Source organism: Scaptodrosophila lebanonensis, unplaced genomic scaffold, assembly GCF_003285725.1.
Source record: "Scaptodrosophila lebanonensis strain 11010-0011.00,11010-0021.00 unplaced genomic scaffold, SlebRS2 tig00000001-arrow-pilon, whole genome shotgun sequence".
NCBI classification, from domain to species: Eukaryota; Metazoa; Arthropoda; class Insecta; order Diptera; family Drosophilidae; genus Scaptodrosophila; species Scaptodrosophila lebanonensis.
In genome coordinates this window covers 19057431-19079302 of record NW_022060529.1, presented here as the reverse complement: position 1 = coordinate 19079302, position 21872 = coordinate 19057431, and the positions used below count along the sequence as shown (strand labels likewise).

General features: G+C 35.7%; 4 protein-coding genes across 6 annotated transcripts; 3 read left to right on the top strand and 1 right to left on the bottom strand.

Moving 5' to 3' along the window:
• Positions 1-16: 16 nt before the first annotated feature.
• On the top strand, positions 17-2327 carry LOC115624906 (KH domain-containing, RNA-binding, signal transduction-associated protein 2). Of its 3 annotated transcripts, none has more exons than XM_030519758.1 (7): positions 17-64; positions 570-926; positions 989-1113; positions 1180-1658; positions 1724-1825; positions 1895-2130; positions 2190-2327. In XM_030519758.1, the coding sequence occupies exons 2-7, from the start codon at positions 698-700 to the stop codon at positions 2276-2278; spliced, it is 1260 nt and encodes a 419-aa protein (XP_030375618.1). In that variant the 5' UTR covers positions 17-64; positions 570-697; the 3' UTR covers positions 2279-2327. The 3 variants fall into 3 exon arrangements, with proteins under 3 accessions (XP_030375618.1, XP_030375633.1, XP_030375625.1); XM_030519773.1 differs by having other exon boundaries at positions 56-97; XM_030519765.1 differs by lacking the exon at positions 17-64 and adding an exon at positions 217-447.
• Positions 2328-6278: 3951 nt separating this feature from the next.
• LOC115630133 lies at positions 6279-6743 on the bottom strand. Its single transcript, XM_030526754.1, has one exon. The coding sequence runs from the start codon at positions 6741-6743 to the stop codon at positions 6279-6281; it is 465 nt and encodes a 154-aa protein (XP_030382614.1).
• Positions 6744-10444: 3701 nt separating this feature from the next.
• On the top strand, positions 10445-14637 carry LOC115628246 (protein 5NUC-like). The gene is made up of 7 exons (XM_030524265.1): positions 10445-10541; positions 12417-12645; positions 12707-12857; positions 12926-13182; positions 13246-13549; positions 13613-13910; positions 13975-14637. The coding sequence occupies exons 2-7, from the start codon at positions 12422-12424 to the stop codon at positions 14544-14546; spliced, it is 1806 nt and encodes a 601-aa protein (XP_030380125.1). The 5' UTR covers positions 10445-10541; positions 12417-12421; the 3' UTR covers positions 14547-14637.
• A 1676-nt stretch (positions 14638-16313) lies between these two features.
• Positions 16314-20781, top strand: LOC115629770 (protein 5NUC-like). The gene is made up of 7 exons (XM_030526328.1): positions 16314-16409; positions 18610-18842; positions 18911-19061; positions 19121-19377; positions 19434-19710; positions 19772-20072; positions 20133-20781. Exons 2-7 carry the CDS (start codon positions 18619-18621, stop codon positions 20681-20683), a joined length of 1761 nt encoding a protein of 586 aa, XP_030382188.1. The 5' UTR covers positions 16314-16409; positions 18610-18618; the 3' UTR covers positions 20684-20781.
• Positions 20782-21872: the final 1091 nt, after the last annotated feature.

Here is a 21872-nt window from a genome sequence, read left to right as displayed (position 1 = left end):
TGGAACAGCTGATTGAGGCAAATCTAAAAGAGCAAGTTTATCGGAAAAAAGTTGCAAGAAACTGGTAATTTTTGCACCATATTTAAATTTATTTAAGGTAACAACAATGTCGATTTGCATTATAATTACCAACAATAGTTTGACACTTAAGTGCGTCATAAGTTAATTAGCAGCATTTTCTGTGTTAGTGCAATTGCAATTGCAGTTTGCAGCGGGGAGTACGAATACAGAAAAAAATAGGTGAAAAAACTGCGTCCCCACAGTGAAAAGTGAAAGTGCAGCAGGAGAGTCGCAGATTAATAAGCAGGGAGCGGGCGGCAATACCAGTTTAATAGGCTTCGAAAACAAAAAAATACTTAGGCATTGGATATTAATATATTATTGTACTGCGAGCGAGGTGTAAACAAAATATGCGTCCCGCGTTCCATCCATCGCTGTATTAAATATGTATGTATACTCCCAACTTAATTTGAATTAGGCATACATGCATACATAAATGCCAATACATATACACAAATGCATATATTTGTTGATACGAAGACCATTAAAAAACGTTTGCTGGTTTTCAGATATTCTAGCCTTATTGGGTTCCTTTTGTATAAAGTCATAAGTCATTTGCCCATTTCCTGCCGCATCCTGCTTAGTTTTGAGCAACAGCCACCCGTCGTCGCCGTCCCCGAGACCCTAGCTTAACATTATGACCGAAAAGTACGACGGCAACGGCGACTATTCTACATACAATGAAGATGACAACGAGTATGGAGGGAAGCCGCGCAAGAACTGCGTCGGCACAGCCAACGGCGACAGTTCCACGCATGATCACGTACAATTGAATGAAAAAGCCAACGAATATATACGGGACTGTATGGCAGAAAAGAATCGAATGGACAGAAAATATCCCATCAGCGAGAAGCTCTTGGAGGGCGGTAAGCAACAATATAAAGATTTCTGTAGATTACTTATAAATAACATTTTATTTCGTTCGCAGAGATTGAAAAAGTACAGACCACAGGGCGCATACCATCGCGGGATCAAAAGTATGCAGACATCTATCGTGAAAAGCCCTTGCGCATTTCCCAGCGTGTTCTGGTGCCTATTCGAGAGCATCCAAAAGTAAGTAACCTTCTCTACGTACTCATTATATGTATCTAACACCTTCTTGTTTGGCATTGTTTGCAGTTTAATTTTGTGGGCAAGTTGTTAGGTCCCAAAGGCAATTCCTTGCGACGCCTCCAAGAAGAGACGCTCTGCAAAATGACGGTGCTCGGTCGGAATTCGATGCGTGATCGGGTTAAAGAAGAGGAATTACGCAGCTCCAAAGACCCAAAGTATGCCCATTTGAACAGTGATCTGCATGTAGAAATATCTACAATTGCACCGCCCGCAGAGGCATACGCTCGAATTGCCTATGCCATGGCCGAGCTGCGCAAGTATTTGATACCCGACAGCAATGATATCATACGACAGGAGCAGCTGCGGGAATTAATGGACAGTACCAGCCTAAATGATGCCGATGCAAAGAATACTTTCAAAAAAACGCAACATATGAGCGGAAATGGAGTTGGAAACGCAATGACGAACTCAGTGGCTGGTGGTGGAGGTAGCGGTGGAGGCGGAAACAGTGGTATGGGCAAAAACTCAGCACATCATACTTACAGGTAAGTAATACTGCTATTTAAGATGCTCCGGCTTAAGTGTGATTGGATGTATCTTTCAACTGCAGGGGTCCGCAACAAACATCGTTTAGTAAAAGTGTGCTTGCACCAAAGCAAAAGGTCATGTCCATACTGGAGAAAGCTAGAACTGCTATGGACGAGACTTACGGGTTAGTGCGCAGATCTTATATTAATTAATTTTTTTTTTTAATTATTACGTTTGGTATGTAACAAAATAGTCGTGGATACGATGATGGGATTGGATATGATCCACATCAGTCCTACGACACCTACTCATATGGATCACATAGCACCGTACATGGCCACGGACCACACGGCCCTCCCACGAGTATTTTGGGCGGAGTCGGAAGCATTGGCGGTGGTGGCGGCGTCAGAGGTGGGCACTACGACACTCAAGAATATGAACCGGAATACGGTCGGCGGGACTATTACCAACATTCACCAGTGTATGGAGGTCTGTTTGAAATGTATCTTTTGTTTGCACCTGCATACTAACATTTTAAATCATTTTAGCAAATGCCGGCCTTGGAGGTGGGGGGGCTCAATCAAATCCAAACAGTGGCTCGGGCCTCAATCACAATCGCAGCCACGTTAATAGGTGAAATTTGCTGGGTCCAACCAATACAGCATATTGTAAACCATCCGTAGGACGCATGAGTGGCGGAGACAGTGCAGCCAATTCGACCCCCAAACCCTACAACCTGAACATGAACGCCCATAACAGCAACAACAACAACAACACCAAAACTAATTTTGTATGCAGCCATAAAATTAATGATTTCAACAATGGCAAGAATGCGAACAATTCCTTTAAACCACCAAATCTGATTTATGGTTCCACTGGCAGCAACAATGGCAATGGCAACATGAAGGTAACTACATCAGCAAATCCTGATGATGGCAATCGTCTCCAAAACCCGAATAAATCCGAAAATACTAACAACCGTTTTGTGCTAAATCAACAGCAACAACAACAACAGCATTCACAACAACCGCTGACATTGCTTCAAAAACAACACCCACAACAAAATCTCCCACCGCAGCTATCAACCCACAATAATAACAACCACTTAAACAATAATAACTCGATTGATGTGACTATGACTACATTTTCAATATCATCGTATACTCTGGACCCAGCCACAAGTGGTGCTTCATTGACTGGAGCCAATCATGCAACAATGGCCGTCAGTGGCACACTCGGCAATCACACACTAAGCAGCAAAAACAGCAACACAAATTCAGCAACGCCCAATATGCTATTAGTAAGGTACTAAATTCGTAACCAGATCAAAAATATATCACATACACAATTATAAAGAACACAGCCTACCCCCAAAAAGTCCTCCCGGATTCCTTAAGCATGATATCGACACCTAAACACCCGATATGAAATTATTCGACGTTCTTAATTGCAAATAAATCAGTTTCATGATACATTCTTATCTTTAAAATTGTGCATTTAAATACTCATAAAGCATCGTCATAAAACTGTTTATTTGCAAATCCATGCACAACATAATCCATACAACAGCACAATTGACATTTCTCTAAAAACAAACTACTTACATTCTTTTACAGACCTGCTAACCCTTCGCTTCATATTGGTAAATTACCATTTTTTCCTGTGCAGTTTTTCTAAATCTGAAATATTGAAAACTACAACAAAATATAGAAAAAGCTAAATCAATATCTACAAAATAATAAGAAACAAAAAATAAGAAACATTACAGATTATTTGTACACAACAAAAATGCATGTGCGTTGAGCGAAGAGTATTTACAAACAGAAGGAATCCTTAAGATATACAACATACTTATATACAACATACAAATATATATATATATATATATATACTATGTACATACATACAAATACATACATATAAATATATATTTTTTTGAGTGGACGGAAAACGATGGATAAGAATGAAGTTGGGTCTACAAATTGAAATTTTACTTTGCTTTGGCTGATGAACGGACGTACGACAAAAATGTGTCAAGGATATATTGCCAGATTTTTTAATCTATATTTACACAAAGAGCAACCAACATCTTTAAGATATTCAAAGAGTCTAAATAACTGATAAATTATTTGGAGATATGTAAAAGCGTTAAATAAACAAGAACACAAGCTCAACTATAAGTTGGGTGAGATATTTTCAGATATATAAACAAAAATGACTTCAATATACACGCATACACACACACACATATACATACATATATGACATAAAACAGTCGGAAAATATGACATTTAAAAATTTATATGTATAGTAAGTATATGCGGATTAAGAGAACAAATCTATGAGATTTAAATAATAATAATATAAAATCTTACTTAAACTTAAAAAGAGGGCACATTTAAAAAGTAATTTTATTTATATATGCATATATATACACATACATACATTTGAGAAATAACAGACAAGAAATGATATATCTATATACATACAATATAAAATATTTACACGTAAATAAACGAATTATATAAATATAATAAGCCCATGTACTAATTTAAAACCAAAGTATTGCAACAATACTTCAATTCATGCATACATAATACAACTCTTAATCAAATACTTTAATAATATACACAAATAATACAATAAGATTACCTAAAAAGACACATTAACCTACCAAGCGTAATTAAAACTATGATAAAGCATACAAATACATTTCAATTTAATGCATATATCTACAAGTATATATTATTCACCGCAAATGGCGTGAATTATACCATAACTGATAAACAATAATTATTAATATGCAAACGAACGAACGTAAGGTGTAGGTAGGCAGAGATTGTGAGATTTAGTCCATATGTGGATAACGCTGCAAATGATTACTTTATTATATAAAAGATAAAACAATAAACAAACTTAACAAACTAGAGGTAATGGTACGACAAAGAAAATAAAATACATAAACTACTCATAATACTCAACAAATATTTATCAATACAACAAATATTAATAAATTATTAAACGAATTTCTATGTACTTACAATAGTATAACCTCGGACAAAGCGACTCTAGAAGTTAAAATCCACTATCTCGAAATCATTTCCGACCTCTAGCTAAATTATGAAAACCTCTGTATATCAATTCATTTCTATCATCCACTCCAAACTATGGTTTATACAGCCTGTTCATTTGTTATACGCACAAAATCTGTATTCTAATTATAAGCCGAATAGTTAATGCCTTTTCGGTATTTACTTGTATATTTCTTTGTCTGAGTGTCTACAGTATTTAAATAAACAATCGATAATGGTTACCCAATTAATATAATATTATCAAACTAAAGTCAAACAGTAATTAACAAAAATATCTTCTATATCTCTTTTGTCAAAATTAGTTTTATAATTTAATTTATTTGACAGACCCTCGAATGCTTAAGACGTAAATTTGATAAAAGTTAGAAATTATTTCGTATGATTCCATGATTCGTTTAATGTAGTAGCTCTGAGCGAATTTAAATATTATTGCAACAATGCTGTGCCAAAATTTGTATTAGTAAGCGAGGAATTTAAAAATTGTATAAAGTGTGTACGAAAACCTTTTAAGGACTTTGGCAGCTTACCAAAAAAAAAAAAGAACCCAATTATTATTATGGCTTGCAAGAAGCAAATAGATACCAGTATACGCTATATTGCGAGCCTAATTTTGTAATTTATATAAATTTTAAATTAAGAAACTCTGTTTTCATTCTTTTTTTTATATATTACTTTCGAACTGCTGATATATTTATGGCTCCCCAAGAATATAATAAAAACGTAAACGAATATATTGTCCACATAAGCAAATTGTTGCTTTAAAATTGAAATGTAAGGAACATTTACTTAAAACCAGATGAACGTTAAATTGTTGAAAACAACTTAAATATATAAATAGATTTGTAAACAATACAAATACAAATACTTGCATAATATTACACATTATTGAAATGCAACTTTTATTTATTAAAGCAAAGAAACAATATTGTTATTACTAAAATAAAAAAAATAATAAAATCAAACACAATACAAATACAATTAATTTAAAAACAAATACGAGTATATGTATGTTCTTATCCAAGCCGAAGAGAAGACGATGAAAACCTAATACTAAAAGAATGCCCCGCCCTAACAACAATAATTATATGAAAACAAATATAATATATTGAGATATTCTCATTATAAACAAACTATTGTATGCAAAACTGAATAACAGAATAATAATAAATGTATCTAAAAGTTCTTACCAATGCGCTCTGAAATTGTTTGATTCCAGCAACAAATTCACGGAGGAATAAAACAGCCAGTAATAAACGATTATTTTTTGAAAATATATTTTTTTTTTATTGTTTTATAAGTATATTTTATATTGCTTGACAATAATGACTAGAGTAAACATACATACATACATATCTTTAAACTTACAACCTTAGTTCTATACTGCTTGCACCCTTACGATCCTGGTGTCCCTTCTGGATTTATAGAGGGAAGCTTTAGCTATCGGCATTGCCTCGGCGTGCACGAAATCTTGCCCGGCTTTGCTTGCAATGATATTACAGCATAGTGACTAGAGAGCAGCGGATTCCAGAATGAGTTGGGCCTGAATTAGGCCTGCAACAGTCCATTGCTTCCGCCCATTAGTTTTCCCAGCAGGGTCTTGTACAGCACCGATTCCGTATCCACACCCTCGCTCTGCAAGAATAGGAGCGTTTCACGCGCACACATTGCAAATCCTAAAGCCTCGGCATCGCTCCTTTGTGGCGCCGTCGCAAAATTGGCTGCCACCTCGGCATCGAGATGAGCATCCTCCTCAGCATCGTCTGCGAAGCCGTCCCGTTCGTCCAAATCTTGCTCAAACGCATCCAGCTCCGCCTGCAGTTCTATGATTTTATTCAGCGCTTCGAATAATATACTATTTGGAGCGTCGTCGGATTCCACCGGCTCGGGCTTAAGCTCCAAATCCATCCTGTGGCGTTTTTCTGCGGTGTTTTCATTCTCCTGTTCCTCATCTGGGCGCTTTGTCTGCTGTTGATCCGCCCGCTTACGCTTCATGATGAGTTTTCCAGACATTTTCTATGCCAATTGTTTTTCAAAATGAAAAAATATCAAGCTATTCCACCTAAAGGGACTGAGCTGGCTTGAAATTTTTAGCGTTGATGCTTGGACACAACCACTGTTCACCTGGCGATCACAGCGACTGAAAACCGAATGCACAGCTCTATGTTTTTGCACCCCAACTCGGCACGAACTGTTGCAGGCTGTGCGATCCTGCGGCAGCAGGAATCCAACCCCAAAAGGAAAAGAGACATGCGGCATTAGGGGATGTTGTTCCGCGCCTGAAATTAAGGCAACCAACAGCCACAGGGAAAAAAATTGTTGCAGCTGTTTGAATGTTAGCGTATGCCAGCAGCTGAAGCAGGAAGGCAACAGGATACACCAGGATATACACATACACACATACATACTTGTATGTATGTATATATTTATGTGTGCATGTGCTAAGCGGAAAGCAACCCTCTGCATTCTCCGCTCAAAATGCAGCAGCGCAAGTCTATCTGGCTTCCCTTCGTTGTCCCTCGCCCTCTGTTTTTGTACTACCTTGCCATAAGGTAGTGGCCAACAGGCCGCTCGTGTCTGTTCATCCCATTTCACTTCGCCGGTTAGGCTCGGCTAATCACGCTAAAAGGTGCGCTACAATGGAATCAAAACAACCTATAGAAATGGGCGCAAAATTCAACGCTGATCTGGCAGAAAAACATTTAGTTGTGTTATGAAAATAATTGCTTAGTTGTGTACACAAATATAAATAAAACATTTTTTCGGTAAAGGGAATATTTTATATTACATAACTAGATGCAGAACTAAAAAAGGTACTGGATTGGAAACACAAAGCTCTAAGCTGCCACTCGGAAATGGAATTTTGTAATTCCTCTATTTCTATATACTATATATCTTCAAGCTATTAACTAAAATTCCATTATGGAATGAAAATGCTTTTAAAATATAATAAAATCATCAACTGATGCGTTTTATTTTTAAATAAAATTACTTCAAAGATTTATTAATTTATTAAAATGTGTATATAGCGTGTATATAGTTTAATTTTTATTTTTTTTTTAGAAATTTGAATTTTAGAATTTTAATAATTAACATACAGTTAACATTAACAAATTAAAATACATACACCCTAATAAAAGTGTTTTGAATACCTTCCATTCGTTTTTTTTTTTTTTTTTTTTTTTTGTTTTCAATCATAAAATTCCAAAACATACTGGAATAATTTTCTAATTAAATATCAAACAAATTTTGTTCCGTCTTCCATTTCAGTGTTGATTTAATTAAAGTAAAATTAAATCTTAAATAGCAATCAGAAATGCCCTCATGGTAAAATTTCTGGACACTTGATCAATAAAATCTCTTCATAGTTGAATCTCTTAAAATTAATTCCTGAGTTTGATATTTTTGAAGAAAAAATAGTTTTTATTTAGCTTTAGTTAATTTAAAGGCTTAGACTAAATTTTATATTTAGCAATACAAATTTGATGATCTTGTACTATTTGTGACTTAATATTAAGTATTAGTATATTAGTACTGGAAATTCATTTAATATAATGCGTATTACTAGCGACTTTTGACAGATGTAAACAAAGCTACAGCAACTAGTACATATTCGTTTTTTTTTTTAAATTGAGTTTAGCGTAGGGTGCAGATCGACTTGGCTTGCCCAACGAACGACCCGTTGGCAGCTGGCACGCTTCTCATTCATTCTCTTATCGCTTTGCCCGGCCTCTATGGCTGCGTTGAGTGCTTCGTTTGACCTGCAAGTGCATTTAATAGTTCAGCGTCTACACTGAAAACCAGAGTTGGGTGGGTTAGTTCAGCAATTATTGAAATACATATATGAATAATAATGAAAATAAAATCGGGTACGATTTAAAAACACATCCAATTAACTTTCTCTAACCTATATGTGCTGGGTATGATCTGTTCCCATAGAATAAAAGTGTTTTACTTTTCAAGTTGAGTAATACACATGTGTTAGATTGTATTCAAATGGTGTATTGGTGGAAAAAAGTTAAATGATATATAATATTATTTATTTATAATAATATTATTTAATTAACATTCTAGTAAATAAATAATGAGATAATTTATTAAATTAGTTAATCAGCTTGAACAAGCTTATGTTTTGAAAACATAAGATAGAAATTAAATTTTCTATTAACTTTACTAAAATTAATTAATAATAAAAAAGAATTACTAAAATTTTAAACCCAATAAAAAATTGTACTAGAACTAGAGTCAAAGTTAGTAAAAGTTCGAATACTTTCCTGTTCGCCAAACATAATTCCTCTTTTACAAACTTGAAAAAATGCTCGCTGGCATTAGGTATCCCAATAATAAATAGGTGGAGGGTACGAAGGTACAGCCTATCAAAGCTATTGTATATCTATTTGAAAGGAGACTAAAGAGATAGGAGACTATAAAGATAATTGTTTCCCAATTTTTGGTGTTTTAGTTGATTTGCAGCAAAATATTATATTGTTTTTCTGGTTAGTTTAAATACTTTAGTAAGTAGGTTTGTCAAATTTTGGTTCAATTTGAACAAATGTAATTTTAAATGGGTTTTTGATCAAATTTTGCCCCCGCTTTTGTTACATATTAGAAACTGTCCAACTAATTAAGTAGATAAGAATTTATAACCTAAAATCTTTATTGTTAACTAATAATATACACATAAATGTATGAGCCAATAATGAAATAAATAAATGTAATGAAAAAATGAATGAAATGAAATTAAATGAAATTTAAAAACAAATTTAGTAAAACGCCAAATTTAAAGATCGTCAAATTAGTAACTGCAAAAGAAGGTTAGATATAAAATTAAGGAGGTTAAATAAACGTGTGATTTTTGATTAAAATAAATATATTGACTAAGCACAAAATAAATAAATGCAATCAAAAATCTGGCTTATCATTTAAAAATATAAAATATTGCCAACATGTTTTGGACAAAGCTGTTAAATCTGGGTTGTGCTTCAAATTTGGAATAAATAGTAACGTTGAAACGTTGTGGTACAAGTGCCAGATACGCTTTTATATATGAATGTTTCAGCTCGCAGAAATAATAACAACTAAAATGATTTAATAACGTGTATGCATGTATTTTATCTCAATTTGAATAAAGTTAGTGTCTTTCGTCTCTAGCCTTCGTTCGTCGTGTCTTTCCCCCCATACGATGACAATTGAAAAGTATGTAGATAACACGAGTACACTTATTTAGTATCTGAGTTGGAAGACATTTATATTGATATGAATAGACAAGATAATCATTATAGCTTTGTATTACAGTGAGATAATTAGATAAGCCAGTCATACTCTGAGATCGCTGCCACGCTGCCATCAAACTCATTTAATAGTGTGATTAAACTCAGGCGAGAATTTTCGCATGTGGATTGGATTGATAAGCCTGTCTTATTGGCAAATTTATAACCGCTATCTTGCCTTTAGACGCAGGCGATAAGCGCGCCAGAACTTTCGCATGTGGACGGTGATAAGCCCTGTTATGTCTTATTGGCAAATATATGTCCTAACACGACAATAAGCATTAATATGCATTGCCATTGTGATTTTTTTTGTTTTGTGTTTTGTGTTGCTGCGGAACTGTGCTGTGGTCGGAACTGTTGTTGTTGTTGTTGGCACAGCTGTTATCTGAAGCCGAAGCTCCCTTACCAATCGTTGGCACTGCCTGAGCGGCTATCGCCATCATTCACACTCGCTCTTCACACAATTAGGCAGTGGCAGGTAAAATGGTTGGTTTCGACTCATTTTGAGCCAGTTTGCCAGCAGATCGTGTGTTGACTGCATGTAAGTAAAATCTGGCCAGATATAGTTTATTTCTGTAATCGATGTTCCAATTACTTCGAACGACTATGCAATAAGCATATACATGCATATATAAGCAGAAAAAGACAAAACAAAAACAAAGTGATTGTCGCGATCGCATGCTAAATTCAGGTTTTTCTCTCTCTTCGCGTGCACTCTCTTCACAACAATTCAAGAGAGAGAGAGAGAGATCGGGAACCCCACAGAGCAATGCCGAGTTCAAACGGCAAAGAAATTATGCTTTATGGTGTCAAGGTTTCACTTTCACGCCAGATGCCACAAACCTGTTGTATGCGTCGGCTACCAAAGCCCCCACCGAGATCGCTTTCGGACACAAGAACGTTTGTCGCAAGAACGTTTAAAAAGTATTAAATAGTATAATTTTAGAAATGCTGTGAAATGCTTTAAACTAATTAAAAAATCAATTTAAGTAGTACGTTATCTTTGGCGCGTTCGCAATATGGAAAATGTGGTTTTTTGTGTTCTTTCTTATGACAATTGCATGTTATAGTCCGCCGATTTAAATTGGATTTCAAATATCGCTTACACAAGCTATTCTACTATATGGCAGCTAATTCGTACGATATTACTGTAAAACGAGTCTAGTGGTAAAGTTTCACCCACCCTGCACGCGATTTATTTAAAAACGTATATAAATAATATAGTTATACAATAATACATTAAAAGCTTGTGCGGTTAGAACTTTGTTTGAAGCTGTGCTAATAATATAAAACTCAGCCCATGGTTGACTAAATTTCAAAAGAATGCGATTATTTTTAGTCAATCTAAACTTACATCTACTGTAGGGTATGTGAAATTAAATTGTTTGTGGTACAAATTATTACAATGAAATATCATATAGGAAATATCATGAAGGAATTGCCAGACTACTTGTATATGGAGGTTCAGGATAAAGTGAACGATTTTTAATTTCAAATCGACAACTTAAAACTGGGAGTTATGTGTGCAGAAGAGCTTAACGCTTAAGTGTTTTAAAAAGATAATTAGTATATACCCAATATTATTGAATTTTCCTACTGCGTATTTCATCAGATCCATGAGTTCGTACATTCGCAGAATTAATAAATAAACATATGTATTTATGTAGGTATGTGCCTACTAATCTATGTAACATATAGTATGATATTTTTGAGATAACGAGTAGTAAAGGGAATATACGGCATGATTTCCGTTAGTTAATTCAGATGGACTGACGATAATAAATACAATGTGCGATTGATTATTGCTTACTAACTAATTTTGTGCGAATAATAATTTATTTTGGGGCATATTTCAGGCCTGATAAGTAATCAATACGTGCTATTGTTATATGCACACCTACATAGGTACTAGATTATTATTTTTTCTTCAATTAATAATTTCAATATGTCCGTACATATGTTCTAGAACAATGAAATCTTGAGAGCTACATATACATATATATATCGACTTTAGACAAATTGTAAAATTCGATACTATAATAAGGAACTCGTGTAGAATCCCGTAATCTCTGGAGCATGCCGGAAAGAGTTAAGGGTTCTGATTAGAAAATATATATTGCAGCGATTATATGTGATTATACCACATTTTCAAGTTCGTTTTTTGTTTCGTCTATTATCATCACATGGAATATATGTATGTATGTATAGGTACTTGGATATTGACAAAACTTTTGTCGACACAAAAAATAGTTTCTATTTATACTCATCGAAAAAAGAGACTATGTATTAAGTACCAATTTGTGCTCTATTTACACGAATACATATATATATATTTAGTATATAAAGGGAAGAGCTCGCCGTCTTTCACTTGATTTTTCTGTTTATTAATAAACAATACCAATTGGTTTCTGCCCAGTTAAAATGTTGTATCGGTGGACCTTCCTAATAAGCACATTGTTGCTGAGTGCCAGCATCAGTGCTAATCCTATCAGCAAAAGGTCCACCGTAGCCACCGAATTTATAATCCTCCACAACAACGATATGCACGCCCGATTTGAGCAGACAAATGTTAATAGCGGACCGTGCTCTACGGAGGAGGCCAATACTGACAAGTGCTACGGTGGTTTCGCTCGCGTGGCCTATGAGTACGTACACCCACCCATAATATCTAGCTGTTAAGTGCATTCATTAAATATTACATTTTAGGGTACGAAAATATCGCGCAGAAGCCCAAAATGGGGGAACTCCGGTATTCTATCTAAACGCTGGAGACACCTATACGGGTACCCCCTGGTTCACCGTCTTTAAGGATAACATAACCACCGCTTTCCTCAACAAACTAATGCCAGATGCTATTGTTAGTATTGCTGATTGATTCTAATTGTGAAAAATTATTCATCATTGTCGTAATGCTTCTATTTGCAGTCTCTTGGAAATCACGAGTTCGATAAGAATGTGGAGGGACTCATACCTTTCCTCAACAATGTCGAGTTTCCAGTTTTGGCTTGCAACTTGAATCTTACGAAAGTTCCCGAATTGGCGGCAACCAAGCATTTGGTTAGCTCGACACTCCTGGAGACAAATGGCGTTAAAATTGGCGTTGTTGGCTACTTGACGCCAGACACGAAATTCCTAACGTATAAAAACGATGTTGAATATTTGGATGAAATCGTAGCAATCAAGTAAGTATGCTTATTGGCTATCCAAAGAGCATCCCATTAGTATTGCACACACTTCGTTGTTAGTGCTGAAACCGCCAAATTGAAGGAGCAAGGCATCAAGATTATAATTGCCTTGGGTCATTCGGGCTATAAGAGAGACCAGGAGATAGCCAAGAACTGTCTGGATGTTGACATTGTCATTGGTGGACACTCGCATTCATTCCTCTTTGGTGACCAGCCCGTGGACGAAACTGAGGACGAGGGCTCCAATGAAACCTCCGAAGTTATCCGAGGCCCCTATCCCACAGTGGTACAACAAGGTGGCAAAAGGGTGCCAGTTGTTCAGGCCTATGCTTACACAAAGTACTTGGGAAAACTTCATGTTCAGGTGGGTTAAAGCTATTAGCTATAAGTAATTGGATTTTGTAATACACGTAAAAATTCTCTGCAGTTCGACGAGGATGGCAATTTGATAGAATTTGATGGCGCGCCGATTTTATTGAACGCATCAGTGACACAAGAGGCGGAATTATTGCAATTGCTGGATGTATATCGTCCCACTATTGAGGCACTAGACACTGACCCTGTGGGATACACAAAGGTCAAGCTTGTGGGTGGCGAATATTGCCGCAAATTCGAATGTAACCTCGGCAATCTAATTGCAGACTCCATGATATTTGCGCGCGTTCTGGAGAATGCGGGTGGGGATTACTGGACAGATGCATCGATTGCACTCATACAGGGAGGAGGTCGGCATTATTTTTATAATCCTACCACAAAAGTCTCGTATTAAATGTAATCTGTGCTTTTTAGGCATTCGTTCCGGCATCGATAAAAATGCGGAAGGCTCTATAGTCGGTACGAATATATTAACCGTACTTCCTTTTGAGAACGCACTTCATGTCACCAAAATAAGTGGAAAGACGTTGTTAAACGCTCTGGAACATTCGGCAGCTGTAAGAAGCCAAGACTCCAATGGTGGTTTTCTACAGTATTCTGGAGTCCGTGTTGAGTATAACTACGAAAATCCCGATGGACAACGTGTGCTTTCCGCGGAGGTTCGTTGCGCTCAGTGCGAGGTTCCTTCTTACAGTATTCTAAACGAAACCGATTACTACAACGTGATTGTGACGGACTTTCTGCTGGAAGGTGGCGATGACTTTATTTTAACGGAGGAAGACAACCCGGGTACGATTCTCATGGAGAAGAATGATCAACAAGCTTTAATTCAATATCTCGAGCAACGGCATTATGTCTATCCGGAAGTGGAAGGTCGTATAACATACCAGTCCCCTTCTCCCCCATCAACCGATGATGCGGCAAGTGTTATAGCATCCATTGGATTGCTCCTTATCTCGTTCCTGGTCACGAGAATTTTTATGTAAAATAAAGCACACGACCTTGTTAGAACTCCTTTCCATGTACATTTACAAATCCTGCATACTAGTTACTTAAATAAATTCCCTTTATCTAGTCTGTGCCTGTTAATGTCATACTTGGATGTTTAGAAAAAATACTAACAAATGAAAACAAGTGCAGAACCGTCAAATAAAACTCTATGATGTTCGGTTTTCCCAGATATACATACATACGTATAATTATCTGATTGTAATTACATTTTAATTCTCCAATTTTGAATATCCATTATCTAGTAACTAAAAACAAAAAAAAAAATAACTTGAAAAACAAAACATTTGGAGTTTTTACCAGAGCTATGGTGAAGAGCTACAAGTATTGTATTTTCAATTTTATATGAAGGAGTAATTTTTATCCCATTTAGGATACGAATTTCTGGTCCGCCACTGAGTTCTTTCAATTTTGAACTCAGAGTGTATCTCACTGATGAGCTTTACAGAGTTCAGCGAAGCTGTTCCTGAGATCGACGCGTCGCAAAAAGACAAACCAAACCCTGTTGATCCCCTCCATGCGAACACGTTTTAATTGCATCGATTAGGGCAACGACCGCAACGATTTTGACTCGTTTTAAAAGCACAAAAAATATTTGCTAAAGTTGCAGCAACAAAAAAAAAGCTTCTTTTTAAACCAATATATGTAAGTGCAGATACTGAGCGCTCTTGAGTGAGTGCAAGTCTTTAGTCTGTGGCTGTGGGAGTGGGATTAGAACTGAAATGTTCTCTTGCACGGCTATTGATAATCCAGATGTTTTGCTCGTTTTATTGTGACACTGGCTGGCCGCCAATAAGTGCTCTCCTCTCTTCCACAAGTGAGGAGCGGGTCCAGTGTTGTCAATTTAGCTATTTCCAACCAGATAAGAAATTTGTTTGAAATTGTAAAGCTGCCACTGACGGGATGTACAAAAATTCATACTAGAATTAAAATGCCTTTGCTATTTACTGTACAATAGTTTCACACATACTTTATATGTTTGTATTATTATTACCTTAGATACAACTACTTTTTTGCTTGTAGCATTTATCGCTTGTAGTCCAGAAAAGAAGCAAGGACAGCTCACACTGAAATGCAGACGTTCCATAAAAACCTCTCAATCATGTAGCATTCATTTGATTGATATAGCTTAAAAATAGTTTTGTTCATGAGAATATTGCTTTTAAATATTATATACACCTAATTCTGTTTCTACACGAATTTAATATAACACGGTTTGAAAATTAAAAATTGCATATATATTTTTTTAGAGATTAGGAACCAATCACCTCTTTTTGCATATGACCAATGTCTTTTTTTACACGGTTGTTTCTGGAACCAATCTACCGTGTAAAAACAGAATTAGGTGTATAATACTTATGTTGTGCTATGTGCTGAACAAATTTATACCAATAAAGATGAAGTTCTTCAAGAATAGCTAAAACTGATTTTTCTTTTGTCAATGAAACAAAACAGTTTGTGAGTCGGAGAGCTTAGTTTTTTTTTTATCAGCATCAAAGCAATAAAAATGATATTTTCTAGCTTTTTATTTGCTGATCTAACTTTCTCGACACTCAAGAACTGGCAACACTGACAGGTGCGCGTGTGTTTGTGCAAGTGAGTGCGTGTTTACACTTTGAGTGCTCATGTGCGAATAACCAATTCCGATAAGTGGAAAGATCGGCACAGAGAACACAAATCAGTGCCGCCAAGCATTTGTGCCGGCGTTTCGTCGATTTCTGCCATCGACCGGCAAGTCAGTGCGATTATAAGCTTCGGTGTCAACGGTTGCTTAGAGGAATTATAACTAAAGCTTGTTACGGATTGGATTCGATCTTGGTTTCGTCGTGCATGTATTATAGGTACGTCTATATTTATACGTTATATTAACTGTTGGCAAATTAAATGTTGTTACATTTCGTGTGTGGGCCATATACGTTATTTAGCTTCTTAAATTGGCAACTTGCGGTTAAAATGTTTGCAATGGTGATGATAACAAATAGATTTAAGAACATTGTTTTTGGGCATAAACCGAAATTGAGGAGCTGAGCAGATTTCTACTCACAAAAAAAGTTGTTATACATATATTAATATTCATATAAATCATATTAATTGTCAACTAAGCGTTGCGGCCTTCCTTTTTTTCAGTTGCAAATAAATATATATAATAATGCAGATAATTTGCTCTGATTGGTGTTGAAAAAAATAAATAACCCTGCACAGAACTGAGCTTCGTATTGTTATGTATGCACGCGCATTCACTAATTTTCCAAGAATCTTTGTATATATAAATGTTTGTATACTGTATTTATGAACAATTTATCACAATCAAAGCGTATGCTCAGGATTGAACGGGGCCATTGAAAATTTTAATCTAATAAAAATATGTTTTCCACAACAATATGAAATGGCAATTCTTCTGAATCCAAATGAGTTAGTCGGTGACGGAATTCCACCAAAGCGCGGTTCTGCAACTCTAAGTTGTTGTTTCAGCTGGCTCTACAAAACAAAATGTCTTTTCATAATAAGTATCTGACACATCAGTATGTGTTAAGAAGAACAATCGTTTAATTCTGAGCAGCTTTCATGTTCCCAGTTCCAATAATACTTAACTCTTATTAACAAAATCAATAGGTTTTAATAAATTAACGAATGAATGTCTTTCATACGAATAAATAAGTATAATACTTGAACATATATGCAAATACGATAAGAATAGTATAGAAGAACTGTTTCATTCATTCGCCCTGGCGGTGTTTCATTTGTTCTTAATCGCAAAATATGCAAACATCTGCGTTTTTCAAATCCATTTATATAAGTGCATACAAACAAATGTATTTGCTTACATTTGGAAAGACGAATTTTAAAAACAAAAAAAAAAAATAATAATAATAATTTCAATCAGGAACAGCGCGAAATGAAGTGAAATTGCATTTGAAAATACATGTGCATAACATTTTTATATTTTCGTATATACTACATACATACATACACATTTGTGAAAACGTAAATCATGCAAAAAATAACATTTCAATTAGGAGCAAAGCGAAATGAAATTGCATTTGAGACTAACATTTGCACATAATTTTTATATTTTCGTTGGAAATATTCAAATAACACCTTAGAGCTATGTGCAACCAAATCCAACGTTAAACAATTCGGCGTGATTATAAAAACACTTGACAGCTGCTAGTTTTGTTTTATATGTACTTACTTACTTTTGTTCAAAATAAATTAATGGGCTTGGTTCGGACTTGCATATGTATGTAAATGCCCCTAATATATTATTTAATAACATTCTACAAATAAGACATTTCGAAATCTCTTTGAATCCATCCAGGGCCTAAACATATTTCGTAATTCATTCGACTTCGATTTCAACTTGTTAAGCTGCGGCTCTAGAGTTTCTAGAAATTTAATCTCATTTGACGATGAATGGCTAATACAGAAAAACCCTTTTGTTCCAAATCTTTTAGGTTCTCTGTAATTTACATTTGATAAAGAAATTCTCAAATTGCTTACATTCGTTAATATTTAAATATGTCACCCATTATCTGATTACCAACTGTAATTAAGGGAGGCATTATTTTGTGCCGATTTTGTTTTTCATGATTTATAATAGTTTGAAAATCAAACAATGCCTCATCTGGGCCCATTAGTTTCTAATAGGTAGAATTATCAGGTAGTTTTTGTTTGCTTCTCACCGTGGTGCTGGAAATAGTTTTTATAAATAGAAAGTTAACAGCTTAGAAAGACATCTGGCTATAAAAAAACAATTTGATAAAAAAAAAATTACATTTTTAAATGAAGCTGAAACTTTTATTTATTTCTTATCAAAAATTTTTAGTCCATTGTTATTTCAAATTACATAACTAATTTCATTGCTGCCTAAAAGTATGCAAGGTTTTAACAACATAAAGAATTTCGCTTTCTTTAAAGACAGAGATCGCGGACAAGGCTCAAACATTTAACACAGGTTTTTAATAGATTTATAAAATATATGTACTAAAATTACAAAATTACATTTAAAAATGTTTACGTTTGTTGCGATTTCTTTAATAGAGTCTTGAAATGATTTTTCTGTGGTCTGTCTTAACTGGTTTGTTGTTGTGCGGACATCGCAGCAATGCCAATCCCATTGAGAAGAGGAGTGGTGGAAACACCGAATTCATAATCCTCCACAACAACGATATGCACGCGCGATTTGAGCAGACAAATGTTAAAAGCGGGAAATGCTCTCCGAAGGAGGTCAACACTAACAAATGCTACGGTGGTTTTGCTCGCGTGGCATATGAGTAAGTACATAACTATCTATATAACATCTGAAAAATTCTAACTGGCTTTTAATAACAACATATCTTAGGGTACGAAAATATCGCGCAGAAGCCCAAAATGGTGGAACACCTGTATTATATTTAAACGCTGGAGACACCTACACGGGCACACCTTGGTTCACTATCTTTAAGGATAATATTACTGCCGCTTTCCTCAACAAACTGCAGCCAGATGCAATTGTAAGTATAAATATAAATAATTATATTGGGTATTTAACTAGAGCACTACGTCCTCTTAGTCCCTAGGTAATCACGAGTTTGATGAGAAAGTGGAAGGGCTCATACCTTTCCTCAACAATGTTGACTTTCCCGTATTGGCTTGCAATCTGGACCTTAGTAAGGTTCCCGAATTAGCTGCTGCAAACAATTTGGCAAACTCGACTATTTTGGAAGTAAATGGTCTGAAAGTTGGCATCATAGGCTATGTGACACCGGATACCAAAAAGCTTACTGTGCGAAACGATGTCGAGTTTTTAGACGAAATCGTGTCAATCAAGTAACTTGCAATATCGAGTAAATTTTGATGGAACTATATCTTAATGTTCCTTTCAGTGCTGAATCAGCGAAGCTAACCGCTCAAGGCATCCAAATTATTATTGCCTTGGGGCATTCTGGCTATATTAAGGATCAAGAGATAGCCAAAAATTGTCCAGACGTAGATATTGTTATTGGTGGCCATACCAACACATTCCTGTACAATGGAAAAAAACCCGATGCTGAAGCCATCGAAGGACCCTACCCCACCCAAGTAAAGCGAAAAGACGGGAAAGTGGTTCCAGTCGTGCAGGCCTATGCTTACACCAAATATTTGGGTAAGCTCCATGTAAAGGTTAGTCTGCCGACTCAATTTACAGATACTATGTAATTAGTAAATATTAACGAATTGACAGTTCGATTCGGATGGCAATTTGGTTGAGTTCGATGGAGCTCCAATATTACTGAATGCGTCAGTTGAGCAAGAGAAGGAGCTGCTAGACTTGCTAGATCTATATCGTCCCAATATAACGGCATTAGATTCGCAAGTCGTCGGACATACGAAGGTGGACCTCGAAGGAAGCAGTTCTGTGTGTCGGGCCCGAGAATGTAATCTTGGAAATCTGGTTGCTGACTCCATGGTGTTCGCTCGGGTAATGGAACTTAATGCTAGCAAGTACTGGACCGACGCCCCAATAGCGTTCATTCAAGGAGGAGGTCAGTTGGAACACAAACAAAGATTTGAAATATCATCAACAATTCTATTCTTGTTTATAGGAATTCGTAATTCGATAATGAAGGCTGCGAATGGCTCGATTACTGCCAGCGATGTTCTCAGCGTACTACCCTTTCAGAATGGCCTCTATATAACTCGAATTACGGGCAAAGCTTTGAGAAATTCCCTAGAACATTCCGCAAGCGTAGTTGGCACAGATTCCAATGGTGGCTTCCTCCAACTCTCCGGTGCCCGCGTGCAATATGACTACGGCAAGCCGAAGGGGCAACGTGTGGTGGCCCTCGAGGTGCGTTGTGCCAAGTGCGACATTCCCTCTTACGAAGCTCTCAATGAAACTGCCTTCTACAACGTGATTGTAGATGAGTTTCTGCTATTAAATGGCGACGGATATGAGTTGATCGATAAAACGAACCCATATTCAGTGCGTCTACAAAATATTGATGCAGACGCTCTCATACACTACCTTCAGATGCATAAATTTGTTTACCCTGGGCTGGAAGGTCGTATTCTGTCGAGAAGTTCAGCGACAAACATATTTATTTCCCTTGCTCTAATGCTGTTTTCGTTCATATTGACGCAGCTTTGTAATTAGCTGCCATCTACAGCTCGTATAACTATTAAGAAAAACAATAATCCGTGTGACTATCTGCAACTATTTTAACACATATATAAATCGAGAGTTTATTTGAATTGCGTGTATTTTAAAAGTAGGTAACAATAAGCTGAGATACCAACATTTTTAAATGGTTTATATACATATGTACAAAAATATTAATAACAGAATATCCCAATTTTGAACAAAACAGTATTTTAACGACGGCATTTAAAAATAAGAATTTGTGGAATAAAATGCTGGGACCTAAGCACTTCTTAAGATAGCCGCCAACCGCCGAAAACCCCCATAGGCCACGATAGTTGCATTTTTATCTGGTGTATATCTTGGCTGTTAAAAGGACAGAATTGCAATATTTTGCCTTTTTTTAAGTATTTCGCAAATCCGACCATGTCTGGATGTGTGGACGACACGCTTTCTTCCTTGTGCGAGACAAATACAAAAAAAAATATGGCTGAAAAAAGATATTTGTAGGCTACAAATGAATTTAAATCAATTCTATAGATTGTTAGTAGAGCTTAATATTTGTTGCCATCCTTTATACACATTCCTATATACAGGGTGCGCCATCTTTTATGTCATTATGTAGATATTGAATAACTTTGTCATTAGTGAACCGATTGACTTGAGTAGACTAGTGTTGAAAACCTCAGTGCAAGAAATTAAATAAAAATATCTCATACTTGAAAATAGGTTGTTTATTTTCAAGGATATTCAATGTTGGCGCACCCTGTACTAATTTCTGCAAAGCATATGAAGAAGGGGTAAGTGGTTGTTATTCATAGAATTAATGAGTTCTAGCCAAATAAAGACCCCTCTGGATCATTAGGTTGGCCGATGAGCTCTGTATGCTAAATTTGAAGAAAATTACATAATTACGGGTCGACGTGCTGCGGACTTGTGCATTGACCTCCATAACTACGTTTCTGCCTTTGAAGCAGATTCTGTATTAGTGTTTTATTTATTTAAAACCCCATCAGTTTAGCTGTTTACAAATCTATTTAAGCACACTTTCGACAGATTGATGGAATTGTTTCTTGCCTCTGACTCAATAAAAATAATAATATTTAAGAATTACAATAAAAACTTAAAAGAACAATTAAAGGGAAGTAGTTAGAAAAACACATGCAAATTGGGTTACTTTAGAGAAAAACTTGGAAAAACTTCC

Excerpts from the sequence above, each read along its gene's own strand:
- LOC115629770 (XM_030526328.1), top strand. The coding sequence starts at position 18,619 with ATGATTTTTCTGTGGTCTGTCTTAACTGGTTTGTTGTTGTGCGGACAT. Across the intron at positions 18,843-18,910 it reads TTTGCTCGCGTGGCATATGA|GGTACGAAAATATCGCGCAG; the intron begins GTAAGTACATAA and ends AACATATCTTAG. Across the intron at positions 19,062-19,120 it reads AACTGCAGCCAGATGCAATT|TCCCTAGGTAATCACGAGTT; the intron begins GTAAGTATAAAT and ends ACGTCCTCTTAG.
- LOC115624906 (XM_030519758.1), top strand. The coding sequence starts at position 698 with ATGACCGAAAAGTACGACGGCAACGGCGACTATTCTACATACAATGAA. Across the intron at positions 927-988 it reads CGAGAAGCTCTTGGAGGGCG|AGATTGAAAAAGTACAGACC; the intron begins GTAAGCAACAAT and ends TTTCGTTCGCAG. Across the intron at positions 2,131-2,189 it reads ACATTCACCAGTGTATGGAG|CAAATGCCGGCCTTGGAGGT; the intron begins GTCTGTTTGAAA and ends AAATCATTTTAG.
- LOC115628246 (XM_030524265.1), top strand. The coding sequence starts at position 12,422 with ATGTTGTATCGGTGGACCTTCCTAATAAGCACATTGTTGCTGAGTGCC. Across the intron at positions 12,646-12,706 it reads TTCGCTCGCGTGGCCTATGA|GGTACGAAAATATCGCGCAG; the intron begins GTACGTACACCC and ends ATTACATTTTAG. Across the intron at positions 13,550-13,612 it reads TGGGAAAACTTCATGTTCAG|TTCGACGAGGATGGCAATTT; the intron begins GTGGGTTAAAGC and ends AATTCTCTGCAG.
- LOC115630133 (XM_030526754.1), bottom strand. The coding sequence starts at position 6,743 with ATGTCTGGAAAACTCATCATGAAGCGTAAGCGGGCGGATCAACAGCAG.